At 38.6% G+C, this 13,576-nt stretch overlaps 2 protein-coding genes across 7 annotated transcripts in view; one reads left to right on the top strand and one right to left on the bottom strand.

The window, feature by feature from the left end:
* NDC80 (NDC80 kinetochore complex component) overlaps nucleotides 1-7,340 on the bottom strand; it is a 51,408-nt gene extending 44,068 nt beyond the window's left edge. Inside the window, exons 1-3 of one of the 2 annotated variants that reach the window (XM_049901624.1) lie at nucleotides 7,252-7,340; nucleotides 5,830-5,939; nucleotides 2,314-2,400 (exon numbers count right to left, since the gene is read on the bottom strand). In XM_049901624.1, coding sequence (XP_049757581.1) covers nucleotides 2,314-2,400; nucleotides 5,830-5,930 — 188 coding nt within the window. In that variant the 5' untranslated portion in view covers nucleotides 5,931-5,939; nucleotides 7,252-7,340. Of the gene's footprint in view, nucleotides 1-2,313; nucleotides 2,401-5,829; nucleotides 5,940-7,214 lie in introns of both variants that reach the window. The other variant, XM_049901623.1, reaches the window with a different exon arrangement.
* Nucleotides 7,341-7,423: 83 nt separating this feature from the next.
* Nucleotides 7,424-13,576, top strand: part of METTL4 (methyltransferase 4, N6-adenosine) — a 34,981-nt gene continuing 28,828 nt past the window's right edge. For 4 of the 5 annotated variants that reach the window (XR_007519300.1, XR_007519301.1, XR_007519299.1 and 1 more), the window contains exons 1-3: nucleotides 7,424-7,770; nucleotides 8,804-9,220; nucleotides 11,277-11,339. Coding sequence is in view for 2 of the 5 variants with exons in the window: in XM_049901022.1 (XP_049756979.1) it covers nucleotides 7,702-7,770; nucleotides 8,804-9,220; nucleotides 11,277-11,339 (549 nt within the window). In the remaining 3 variants the exon portion in view is untranslated. The remainder of the gene's footprint in view (nucleotides 7,771-8,803; nucleotides 9,221-11,276; nucleotides 11,340-13,576) is intronic. The other variant, XM_049901023.1, reaches the window with a different exon arrangement.

The raw sequence follows: 13,576 nt of genomic DNA, 5'->3' as shown, positions 1-13,576 counted from the left end.
CTTCATTTACCATTATTTCCTGTGGGAAAATTGCCTTCCAGTTATGTTAAAAAAAGGTTGTGTATGCTTTTTCTTATGAACATTTCTATGTTATGCAATACCCATACTATGTATCTGATTGTTATTTACTGTGAACATATATGCTGCTTTTTAGTCATTTATGAATATAGCTATATGCTTTATTCTAAGTCCCCACCCACCAAAACAAAACCTCATTAGTTTAAATAATCTCTATGTTTCATTTTTCTTACTTTGCTTGTGCTCCAGTTGAGCTAACCATCATAGCCTATTAAGTATTCTCTGAATAGTAATTTTCTTTATTGGACAGATGCCATAAAGCTGAGTTACAATGAACACTGTTGTAACATCTGAACTCTTCGTCCACGCTTCATTTCTCTGTGGAAGTTTCTTGCAAGTTCTCCCCTGCTTGGTTCTTTAGCTTGAGATGTCTAATTCCACTGCTATGATTAATTAGCTATTTTTTCCCTGGGAACTTGCTAATTTGAGAACCACCTTTCCATATACATTCTATTACTTCATTTTTAATATTTTTTACCATAACAAAAAGAGATATATAGAAATATGTGATGGGATTCAGCTCTTATTCTACACAAAACTCGACTTACAGATATCTTTTGAAATTATAAGAGAATTACCTAACCAATCAAAATAACAATTTACACTTAACAGCATAGGCTCTAGAGCCAGAGAATATGGTTTTAAATTATGTCTCTCTTACTAGCTGTGTGACTTTGGGTAAGTTACTTAACCTCTCTGTGCTTCAATTTCCTTATCTATAAAATGGAACAGTAACACTAGCACAATTCTGAGGACTGATTAAAAGAGTTAATATAGATAAAGCATTTAAAATGCTCAGCAAATGACAGGTTTCATAATTATCCACATCATCTCTGAAGCTCAGCTCTGGGATGAAAGCTACATTACAAAAATGTCTTAATATTGTTCACCAACTGGAATAAATGTGAGAAACAGAAGTCTGACTTGATATCACAGCAGAGATTTTTATAAGGTGACAAATATTTCACCTCTAAATATTTTCAAAATAACTGAACAAACAGGTTTGTCTTAAAAAGTTATATTTTGTTGTGGCAAGAAAACAGAACATAGTTTACTTTCATAATTTTAGGGTTGAACATTTAACATCAATTTTATTGAGATATAATTTGCTTAGAATAAAATGCACCTGTTTAAGGTGCACAGTTGATGAACTTTGACAATGCATACACCTGTGTAATCTTTACTACAATCAAGATACAGGACATTTCCATCATCTCAAAAAGTTCCCTTATCCCTCTTAACTGTCAATCCTCCTCCCATTCTCCGCCCCAGGCAAGAACTGATCTGCTCTAAAAGTAGTTCTCAAAATGAGATCTTGGGGTTGGAGAAGTCAAAACTATTTCCACAAAACTAATATGTTATTTGCCCTTTTTACTCTCAGTCTCTCATGAGTGTACAGTGGAGTTTTCCAGAGGCTACGTGACGTGATACTGCAAGACTGAATGCAGAAGCAGATAGGAGAATCTAGCTGTCTTCTGTTAAGCCAGACATTGAAGAGATTTGTACAAATGTAGAATGCTACGTTTCTAACTGAAATTGCTTTGTCTTTGAAAATAAGTTGTTTTAAAATTTAAAAACATGTTATTCATGTTAACATGTAATGGGTTTATTATTTTTAATTGGATATACAATATTTTTAAAAATTTCGTTTTAATTTTTAATACGGTAAATATCGATAAATATAACCCAGAAAGCAAATGCTCTTAGGAGTCCTCACTAATATTTAAGTGTAAAAAATCTGGGACCAAAACGTGAACTAGATGATGATCCCTCCTAATTTAAAAATGCTGTAACCTAAAGGTTGGCAGCTCAAATCCCCACAGTGGCACCACAGAAGAAAGGCCTGGCACCCTGTTCAGTAAAGATTACAGCTAAGAAAGCCCTATGGGGCAGATTTACTGTGTAACACATGGGGTCACCATGAGTTGGAATCAACTTGATGGCAACAAGCTTGGTGGGGTCTGGGTACGATTTCACAGCATCTCAAAGGCAGGCAAGGAATTTTAGATCAACTAGATACTTGTAACAAACAGTGGTCTGAATGTGCTAATATATTTCTTGGCACCATCAAAATAAATATAACCATTGCTAACCATTTAAAATAAAGGAAAATTAGAAACTAACTTTGTCTTGGAAAAGGACCATGCCATATAATTCTTTGTAGTCTGAGAGGATCTAGCTGAATGCATGACTATAACAGTTCTTTCATTAGAACTATTCAAGAAATATCATTACCTTTTGCCAAACACAGAGACTTTTCTTTCAGATGTAGATGATGTGGGTTTGTTTAAACTTAACTTTCCAAAGGCTGATTTCTCTTTGCTTTAAGAAAAGGAGAAAAATATCTCTTTAAAATAAATATTAAAAATATTAGTTTAAGAAATTTTTGGAAATATGTTAGACCCAATTACCTCCCAATGCCTGTAAAAATAATTCAAAATCATAAAAATTTTCTAGCGTATAAGTTCTAATGCTAAGACATTAAGAAAAATGCAGAACAAATATCACATCTATATTAAGATTTCAATTACTTCATATACTTATGGATAACAACTTTTAGGAGAAAGAAAAATTAAAAAATTAGATATGTTTAATCATAGCATGATAGCTACAGTAAAATATATTTTTAATGTTGTCGTATTTGTATAGGTTTAAAAGTATTATTTAAAATCTAAGCTTTCTTAGAGTGCAGCTGCTCTTAAGAATATACATTATCTAAATTACAGGCAAAACACATTGGCGATAGTGACCTTTTAGCTTCTAATGCAACTCACGGAATAAATCTTTTTCTTTTTTTAATTTTTTTTTATTTTATTGTAGTTTAAATGAAGGTTTACAGAACGAGTTTCTCATTAAACAGTCAGTACACATATTGTTTTACAACATTGGTTAACAAACCCACAACATGTCAACACTCTCCCTTCTCAACCTTGAGCTCCCTTTTACCAGCTTTCCTGTCCTCTAGTCCCTGCCCCTGCGCTGGTGTGGCCCTTTAGTTTGTTTTATACATCTGTGCAATCTCTGGCTGAAGGGTAAACCTCAGGAGTGGCTTCATTACAGAGCTGAAAGTGTGTCTGGGGGCCATACTTTAGGGTTTCTCTAGTCTCTGCCAGGCCATCAAGTCTGGTCTTTCTTTTTAAGTTAGAATTTTGTTCCACATTTTTCTCCAGCTGTCTGGGACCCTCTATTGTTATCCCTGTCAGGGCAGTCAGTGGTAGTAGCCAGGCACTAGCTAGCTGTACTGGACTCAGCCTGATGGAGGCTGTGGTAGATGTGGTCCATTAGCCCTTTGGACTAATCTTTCCCTTGTATCTTTAGTTTTCTTCATTCTTCCTTGCTTCTGAAGGAGTCATACCAATGGAGTATTCCAGACGGCCACTCGCAGGCTTTTAGGACAACAGAAGCTACTCACCAAAGTAGAATGTAGAACATTTTCTTTATAAACTCTGTTATGCCAATTGAGCTAGATGTTCCCTGAGACCACGGTCCCCACAGCCTCAGCCCAGCAATTCCATCCCTTAGGGAGTTTGGATGTGTCTATGCAGCTTCCATGACCTTGCCTTGTACGAGTTGTGCTGGCTTCCCCAGTACTGTGTACTGTCTTACCTTTCACCAAAGTTACCCCTTATCTATTGTCTATTTAGTGTTTTTCCCTCCCCACCCTCATAACCATCAAAGATTGTTTCTTTTTGTGTATAAACCTTTTCATGAGATTTTACTGTAGTGGTCTCATACAATATTTATCCTTTTGTGATTGACTTATTTCACTCAGCATAATGCCCTTCAGATTCATCCATGTTATGAGATGCTTGACAGATCTGTCGTTATTCTTTTATCGCTTCCTAATACTCCACTGTGTGTATGTACCACTGTTTATCCATTCATCTGCTGATGGGCATCTAGGTTTTCTCCATCTTTTTGCTGTTGTAAACAAGGCTGCAAGAACATGGGTGTGCATATGTCTATTTATGTGACAACTCTTATTTCTCTAGGATATCAAGGAATAAATCTTTTTGTGTAAGTAATGTGCAACAGTACAAAAAAATTGTTTAAAGTGTTCAGATGGAAAAATATATACATTCTTCAAATTTTTAAAAGCAGCAGAGGCTCATACTATATAAACCTAAGTAATCTAAGAACACTTAGCAAGTAACTTGGTATTAGAGAAGGATTGATATAGCTCTGCTGAGGCTTATGAATAGCCTTCTTTTTAAAAAATTCATTTTATTTTTTAATTTATTTTTGGTAGCAATATATATAATCAAATGTACACACATTCACAATTTCTACACGTGCAGTTCAATGACATTGGTTACATACTTCATATTGTGTCACCATTCTCACTATCTCCGTGCATATTGTTTCATCACAATTAATCTAGAATATTCTGCTCCTTAGAGTTCTCATCTGTGTTTTAGATTAACTGTTGTCAATTTGAACTCACATAGAGTCTTCTTTATTAGAGCACAATGCTCAAGGCAAACCTGTATTAATTGAACTAAACTGTTTCGTTTAACGATGGCTTCATGGGATGGTTTTGGTTCAGGGTTTGAAGATTATTTCTGGGCAATAGATTTGGGGGTTTCTTCAGTCTCAATGGATCCAGTAAGTGTGGTTTCCGTATGAACTTGAAGTTCCTTATGAAAAATCTGTTCAATGATTTTCCTCCTTTTGATCAGGATCCATCTACTGGGTCCTTGATCAAAATATCCAGTAATGGTAGCCAGGGACCATCCATTTCTTCTCGTCTCACTGGCAAAAGAGGTACTAGTTTATGGAGACAGCCTCTTAATTGGAACAAAATCACTCATAGAAAAAAAAAATACAGTTTATGATAGCATATTCCTTTGGACACTTTTTTCCAGCAAATCTTAAGGAAACAGACCAGAGAGGTGGTGTTCTGTAGGCTGCTACTACACTACAGCTCATGATCTGAGCAAATACTACCTTTGACTGAGAGCTCTGCTAGCTGGATACACCTCGATAAATTATTAATTACAGTAAGCAGTTCTAGAATAAAGAGAAAAACTTATAGCATGCTTGGAGTCTCATAAGTGGATATTATTCTAGACAGTCCTAGATAAAGCTACCCACATGGAAAGTGAAAACTAACAAGGTTAGCGATATGAAAATGTGCTCAAGGTAAATTAATAGTTGTTTTAGGGGCTGCCAGACAAAGGTCATTGACTTAGTTTTGGGAATTTAAGAAACAAATTAGACAAGTCACAACACCTGATATTGTGCCTATCTTCACCCTTCACTGATCCAAAATTAAGCATGACTGGGAACAGATAGGAAACCCTGGTGGCGTAGCGGTTAAGTGCTACAGCTGCTAACCAAGAGGTCGGCACTTCAAATCCACCAGGCACTCCTTGGAAACTCTATGGGGCAGTTCTACTCTGTCCTGTGGGGTCGCTAAGAGTCGGAATCGACTTGATGGCAGTGGGTTTGGTTTTGGTTTTGGGAACAGATAAGGAAACCCTGGTGGCGTAGTGGTTAAGAGCTATAGCTGCTAACCAAAAAGTCGGCATTTCAAATTCACCAGGTGCTTCTTAGAAACTCTATGGGGCAGTTCTACTTTGTTCTATAGGGTGTTATGAGTCAGAATCAACTCGACAGCAACGGGTTCTTGGGAACAGATAAAATTCACCAAGACACCCAGTCATACAACATCTTTGTATTGACTATTTTTACAGATTTCTTTGCCCTAGACAAAGCATGCAGGTGAGAACCACAGGTGGAGGTACTTACTTTTGAGGGGTATAGAGGCCTTGTTTATTGAGGTCCTGGGATCTTAACTCTTGCACAGAGAGGCGGCCAGCACCACCGGTGGAAACTGAACTGCGCTTCATGCTTGTGACCTACATTCATGAAATCAGTATTTAAAAATCCTTCCACACATAGACTGCACATTTAGCAAGCATCATTATCTTTATCTTCAAACAGAAAGGAGGCCAAGTTTCATTCTTTCTTCAAGATAATCTTTCCCCTGCACTATCTTTACTCATTTATGTATTGTGTACCATAGCCCTCATTTCAGGGAATGTCATCTACTTAATTGCATTTCTAAGTATTCACCATACATAAACATTTACTAACTACCAACCACCTACACAGGAGTGTGCCAGGCAATGCAGAAGATACGATGAATAAGGTATGATTCCTGCCCTGCATGGTAGTTAGAGACCTGAATCTTAACCCAGACCACATCTCTATGGTTGGCTGTGCCTATTTCAAATGGGAAGGCAGAGGCTACATGAGAAGCCCAACTTCTCAACTTCTTGCATCCATCACAAAATGTTTCTTTTTCTTTGGTCTCTGAAAATAGAATTTATTGTTTTTTCTTAATGACAATCTCTCCTGCTCTATCCTTAACTCATTATTTCTCAGTTTAATATTCTTCAATCACCGCCCCTCTTGCTTCACTCTCCCCTTCAACAAGGATAAATCTGGTCCACAGAAGCGTCTCTAGGCCACATCCATCTTCTTGGGCCACATTAACACCTCATTCCCTTACCTGTACTGAACCTGCGGCCTCCTAGGTTACTCACGATTGCCAATTTTGGGGGTTCTGTCTCATCTCTCAATGGCATTAGGCACTATACATACAGCCAGCCTTCTCGGGTCCTGCCCTGGCTTCCATGAAAGCGGACATCTGTGGTTATCCTTCTACTTCTCTGGGCACTCCTTAGTCTTTTACACTAATCAGGCTCTTTCTCGGTTTTGGCCGCCTATTTCCTCTCCCTCAATATACCCTGCTTTCTTCTTACAACTTTCCCACTCTCGCCTACTCGTTCACTCCCCATCTTCACTTAAGGAGCAGAGTTCCAGATGCACTCCTCCCACAGCCAGTAGGATACCATACTAGTATCTCAACCCCCACCCACCAAATCACAATTCCTCATCTTGCTCTCTCCTCTCCCCATCAGTGGCCCCCTACGCCCTCCCCTCCTCCCTGAGAATTCCTTGGCAGTAGAAATTTACTGGTCTCTGAGAAACTAGCGCCCCGCACAGATGCGGCCCGAGGCCTCTCACAAAGCGGACGCTAAAACATTGTGCCTCAGCGTCGCTCAAGGTAAACTGTCGGCGCTATCGCTTTCGCCCGCCGGGACCGTACCGGCCGGAACAAAACTAACCCAAAGGTCTTTCATGAGTCCACCACCCGTTAGTCACCTTTCGTCCAGCTTCCCGACACGACCTAGGGGCCGAATTTCTGAACGGCACGATTCCGTAGAAACACCGCTCCCTCCTCTACCCGCCCGCGCTCTTCAAATTTTAAAATCTCCGCCCGTGCGAACGTCCCCACGCACGACGTGCGCGCGCATGCGCAATACTCGTACGCCTCCGCCCCGTCGCCGGGACTCTGCGTGCGGGCTGCGCCCCGCCGCCTCGCTGGCTCCGCCGGCTTCCCCAGGCAGCGTCAGCGTCTCCTACGAAGTTTAGTCCGACCGCTCGATTTAAGTTCTGAAGACTTGAGGCCTCTGTGTCACTGAGGAGCGGGCAGAACGCTCGAAGTCGCCCTGGAAACGCTTTCCGTACAGCAATATGGCTGCGCCCGTTGACGCTTAGAGAAGGAATTTTCCCTTCGCTTTAAAAGGGGCTCCCTTCACGACAACTACTTAGATGGGCGCTGTTCTTACTCTGGGAGTCTGGGAAGGCGGCGGGCATTTTTCTGACAAGGGAAGCGGTGAGGTAGGAGGTGGGGGCTGCGGGGTGTGCGTGTAGCCGGCTCCGAGCATCGCCCTGCTAATACTCATGGAGTTAGAAGGTTCAGTTTAAATGTGCTATTAGCCCCTTACTTCGCAGCAACTGTGCTGTTAGCCACTTACTTATTTCTTGTCTTGGCCTCCTCTTCAATTCTCCATTACACTAGTTTGAGAAAGCAATATCCAGAACCGTAAATCATCTCTTGAAAAAAGATGAAGTTCTGAAAAACCTAGTTTCCTGAGAAGTACTGCTCAGAAGCAGTTACAGGTCTAGACCCTTAATCTTACAATTTTGCTAAGGTCCAGTGCTTCTGATGTGCAATTAAAAATTGCATTTTGCTGTGCCTAGACCAATAGTTTGCCATCTTCATTACCCCATTATTCCGTTGATAGCAGTGGTTTACTAGGGCAGTGATACTGAAGAATGGGCTAAGGGGAATGTTTGAAAAAACAAGGGCTGTTCTGCTAATATGTTCTCTTGGAATTCTGTGACTCTCAAGATAGGGTCGCTATGAGTCGGAATCGACTCGACGACACTGGGTTTAATTTTTTTGGTTTGGCCTCAAGATAGGTTTATATCATCAAAAGGGCTGAATTTATATAGATAATGTAGTGTTTTTTGCTTTAACACGTCACTTTCACCTTTCAAGGATTCAATGATTTCCTGACTTGGAGACTGTGTACTTGGTTGCTAGAGCCACAGACTTAAGCAAGAGGTTGTGGAGGGCCCAGGAAGAGAGGTAGATTAAATTGGGTTTACGGAAATAAGATCAGGTATTGACTATCTTTGGCAAAATTGGCTGACAATTTTAAATGTTCAACTCTGACATTAAAAGAAGTTAATATCAAAAAGTTGCCATTTTCCTTAGAACTACTATATAAATGCTAAATATGTAAAGTTTATATATATTTGTACATCAAATGTGCTTGTGTGTATGAAGTATATTTTTCCTGAAATACAGGGTATTTAAAGACTTTATATGGAAAGTTGGGCTTTAATTCTAGTCCTTAATTTCTAGAGGTACTTTTTATGGGAGAGAATGTCTGTGGTGCACCAGCTGTCACCTGGGTGGTTACTGGATCATCTTTCATTCATTAACAAGATAAACTATCAACTTCATCAGCATCACAAGGCTTGTTGCAGTAAAAATGAGCCTACTTCTTTTGTCCACTTTGATTCTCTTCAAACGGATTCTATGTCTTCTTTTGGACCCTCTGCTACATATGTTGCTTCTTACTCGACCACTATGCCTGAGAATGTTGGTAGAGGAAACAGTGACATGCTCATACAAAACTATGTTTTTCGATCTGAATTATTTGATGTCACCAAACCCTATATAACTTCAGCTGGTCGTGAAGAATGCCAACAAAGTAATGAAAAGGAAGATCTAAGAGATGGTGTTAAAAAAGAAAGCTCCACTCCTATCATTGGGAAGGTAGAAAGTTTAAAAAAATTTTGTTTATAGGAAACATGAAAGAAATTTATCGTTACAATATCTTAAATATCTTGTGATGTATTAAGTATAAACATCAGTAAAGCATAAGAAGGCTTTAGCATATCCAGAATAGTTTTTAACTCTTTCCAAACATTTCACCATTCCTATAAGACCAAATTTGCATAATTCAAAATTAAGCAATGTTCACAGGGAGTGAATGTAAGTTAAACATAACAGTCAGATAAAGAGAAATCTCTGCTTTTCTACTTAGGTGTTTATATTGATGGCATGTTTTTTTTACAACTGATTTTACTCAAAAGCATGTTTCCTTTTCTGCAAAATTCCAAGGTAGCAGTTGGATTTTGGGATTTTTTTTTTAGAGGCCTGTCCTTTGGGGAGAGGAGCCCTGGTGGGATAGTGGTTAATGCGCTCGGCCACTAACTGAAAGGTTGGCGGTTCGAACCCACCAGCTGCTCTGCCGGAGAAAGATTACAGTCTTCGAAACCCTATGGGGTGGTTTTACCCTAGTGTCCCTATGAGTTGGAATTGACTCAACGGCAGTGGGCTTTATCCTTTGTGGGTAAGCTCAGATAATAACATTTAGACGAGGGTGATGTTTCTGAAAAATTTCTAGTGATGGAAATAGAAAGCTATTGTGGAAAATGTGTAGAGTTTTTTATCTTTGTATACACACAGTGGCAATCTTTTAATAAAGTTTTGAGAATGTCATATAATACCAAATTAATTGTGCTTCAGTAATTTGTATTTTTGAAGAATTCGGAGATAATTATACAAAGTCCATGTCAGATAGATACACTAACATTTTCTTTGGTGGAGATAGGAATAGCATTCATTATTCACCCAACAAATGTTTGAGTTCTTTTCTGTGTGCCATTGTACATAGAGGGATGAAACAAGATAAACACAATCCCTGACTTCATGAATCTTATAATGGAGTGGAGAGGAAAGATACTAAGCAGGGAAGAAAGTATCTTGAGAATTGGAATAGGAAAGTAATAGAAATAGTATGTTGTTACAGGTACCTGAAGTAGAATTTTTAATATTCTTATGATTTCTTCTTGTACATTATCTTTTTCCCTTTCAACAAATATTTATTGAGCATATGCTGTGTCAGGTATAGAAAAGGTGTAGTGTTGCCTGAGATCTCAATAAAATAGTATATAAATACTGTATCATTGCTATTAGTAATTCAGACAAATAAACATTTGTAAAGGACTTTACAATTTACAGAGTATGTACACTACCTTTTAATGCTTAGTTTCTTACGTGGGGTAAGTTTCTCACATTTTAATGTTGAAAAATAAGGTGAACATATGGAATGGTGTTGATGTATCTGATTTGTACCTAACCCTCAGATAAATCCTAAAGAGTTACTACAAGATACGTTGCCACTTCTTTTGACTGTAGTACGTGGGTAGTTCCTCTCCTCAAAAATGAAGAAAGATGAGAATAATTATACTCTGTATTTCAACTCATAGGTGACACTCATTACTGTTCATATAGTGTCACTGCCAGTGCTACATTTTATCATGTGGTGGTGGTGTTGTGTGCTGTTGAGTTGATTTTGACCCACAGTGACCGTATATGACCCTATATGACAGAGTAGAACTGCCCCGTGGGGTTTCGTAGGCCGTAATCTTTACTGGAGCAGATTGCTGGTTCTTTTCTCCTGTGGAGCCTCTGGTAGATTCGAGCTGCTGACTTTTCAGTTAGCAGCTGAGTGCTTTAGCCACTGCACTGCCAGGGCTCCTTGTCATGTTGTACTAGTTCTCATTAAACAGGTAAGACTGAGGATGACCTTTCATTACCTATTAAGTTGGGATTTATTGATTTATTACTTACTTTGGGGAAGTCTGTCTCCTTAGTCCATACCCTTTCCATTCATTTTGACCTCAACAGGTGATTATTATCATTTAAAGATTGGAATACACAATATGAAAAATGTGACAAAAATGAAATACTGATATATTTCAAAAGATCAACATTGTGACAGATGGCAACATAATTTTTTCCTTGTGACTTATCTACCCTTTAGAAGCGTAAAAGGTGTGTGGTTTTCAATCAAGGTGAATTGGATGCTATGGAATACCATGCAAAGGTAAGTGTAAAATGTTCATTGATCACATTGGAAGATTTACATGACATAGTATAATAAAGGAGTCCCTGGGTGGTGCATAAGGAACCCTAGTGGCACTGTGGTTAAACATTCAGCTGCTAACTGAAAGGACGGTGGTTCGAACCCACCAGCCACTCTGTGGAAGAAAGTTGTGGCAGTCAGCTTCTGTAAAGTTTACAGCCTTGGAAAACCTATGGGGCAGTTCTACTCTGTCCTGTAGGGTCACTATGAGTTGGAATCAGATTGATGGCAGTGGGTTTGCTTTGGTTTGGGATGGCACATACGGTTAAACACTCGACTGTTAGCTGAAAGGTTGGCAGTTTGAACCCACCCTGAAGTGCCTGGGAAGACAGGCCTGGCAATGTGCTTCCAAAAGATCACAGCCTTGAAAACCCTATGAAACACTCATGGGGTTGCTGTGAGTCGGAATCAACTTGACAATACCTTGAAAACAACAAAAGGATGGCTTAATACTATAGGATTTTTAACGTACTGAAGATAGCCGAGGACACAGAAGTTGAATCCTTGAATATCAAAAGTCTACTGTATCTATTAATTTTGGAAACATACCTGTTGCCTGGAAATGCCATTTGTGCGATTAAAGTGCAGAGAGATGCAAAAATCCAGGATATGATATGATACATGAAGAATGTTTACTTTAAGATGTTAAATGATATTAGAGAATAGAGTTTCTTGAATATATGTATATTCAGAGTGCTAAATGAACTACAATACATTTGACTGTTAATGGTTAATACGAATTATGAAATATTTGTGTGCATCAGAATAGAATCAAACTTAAATAGCCATAAAAGAAAGAAAAAGTTTTTTTTTTTTTATAGGATATTTAAAAAATCTTATTTAGATCTCTTAGTGCTTCGGTAGCAAATTTGAATAAAGATAATATAGGGTATTTATTATCAGTGAGTAATTTCATAGAAATTAGAATCTATTTGCTATAGTGTAGTGTTAAAAAATGAACTATTAAAAGGGCTGGAACCAGGGCTGTTAATAGCTAAGATATCTAGGTTATTTTAACTTATATTAAGGAGAAGCCTGAAGTAGAACTTGCCTTGTTTGCTTTCTTTACTGAAGTTATCGGTCTCCCTCCCTTCCTATCTAGTTCATTTATCCATTCACTCACCGAATCATTAAGGTTATTTACAAATATTCGTTGAATGCAGACTTCATTCCAGACACTGTGTCAGCCTTAGGACTTCAGTGGAAGTTGAGATAGAGTCCTTCTATCACAGAATTTATGATCTTCTTGAGGGATACAGACAAATTACATTACATTGTAAAAAGCACTGTCATAGGAGAATTATAGTATCTCTTGGAAACCCTGGTGGCATAGTGGTTAAGTGCTACAGCTGCTAGCCAAAGGGTCGGCAGTTCAAATCCTCCAGGAGTTCCTTGGAAACTCTATGGGGCAGTTCTACTCTGTCATATAGGGTCGTTATGAGTCAGAATCGACTCGACGGCACTGGATTTGGTTTGGGTTTGGGTATGGGGGCATATAGGAAGGCATCTAACCCAGACTTAAGGATGGGGATGTCAGGGGAAAGCTTTATGGAGGCAGTGATAATTGTTCAAGTTCAATTCTTTTGAGTAGACATTAATCATGAAGAGAGTGATGGAGAGTGTTCTAGGCTTAGAAAGTAATAGTGTTTGCTAAAGCTTAGAAGCAAGAGGGAGTATGGCTTGTTTGAAGAACCTGTGTTTTCCTTCAGCTCTTTGGAAATATTTAACGATGTTTTAAAACTTATGTTTAAGTCCATTATCTGAGCTTCTGTGGGGATTGTTTCTGTTATATTGTTCTATTGAATGATCCGTCTTTTCTTCTTTCTGTTTTTGTGTCTCTTGTTAGTTTTTGTCAAAACCAGGACATTTAAGTATTATAATGTGATAACTTTGGAAATCAGACTCTTCCCCTTCCTTAGGGATTGCTGTTTTTTCTTTTCTTTTTTTAACTGCGGTAATGTCTTTGTTTAGTGACTTCCCCTTTCTGTATGTGTGTTGACATTGAAGACTCTGTTTCTTAGCTTGTGCTCAGCTAGTGTTTTGAGAGAAATTTCCTTTGAATATCAGGGAGAAAACGAACAAGCAGTGACCTCTCCCAGTCTTTGCAAACTGGACTTGTGCCAGAGCCTTTCTTCAGCAACCCCTCCCCCCAGCTGATTTTCTTTTTTACTCAGAGAAATTTGATTATGATGTTCCTT

This window comes from Elephas maximus, chromosome 11 (genome assembly GCF_024166365.1).
Source record: "Elephas maximus indicus isolate mEleMax1 chromosome 11, mEleMax1 primary haplotype, whole genome shotgun sequence".
NCBI lineage: Eukaryota > Metazoa > Chordata > Mammalia > Proboscidea > Elephantidae > Elephas > Elephas maximus.
Note: the sequence above shows the minus strand (reverse complement) of the source record. Positions and strands in the feature narration are given on the sequence as shown.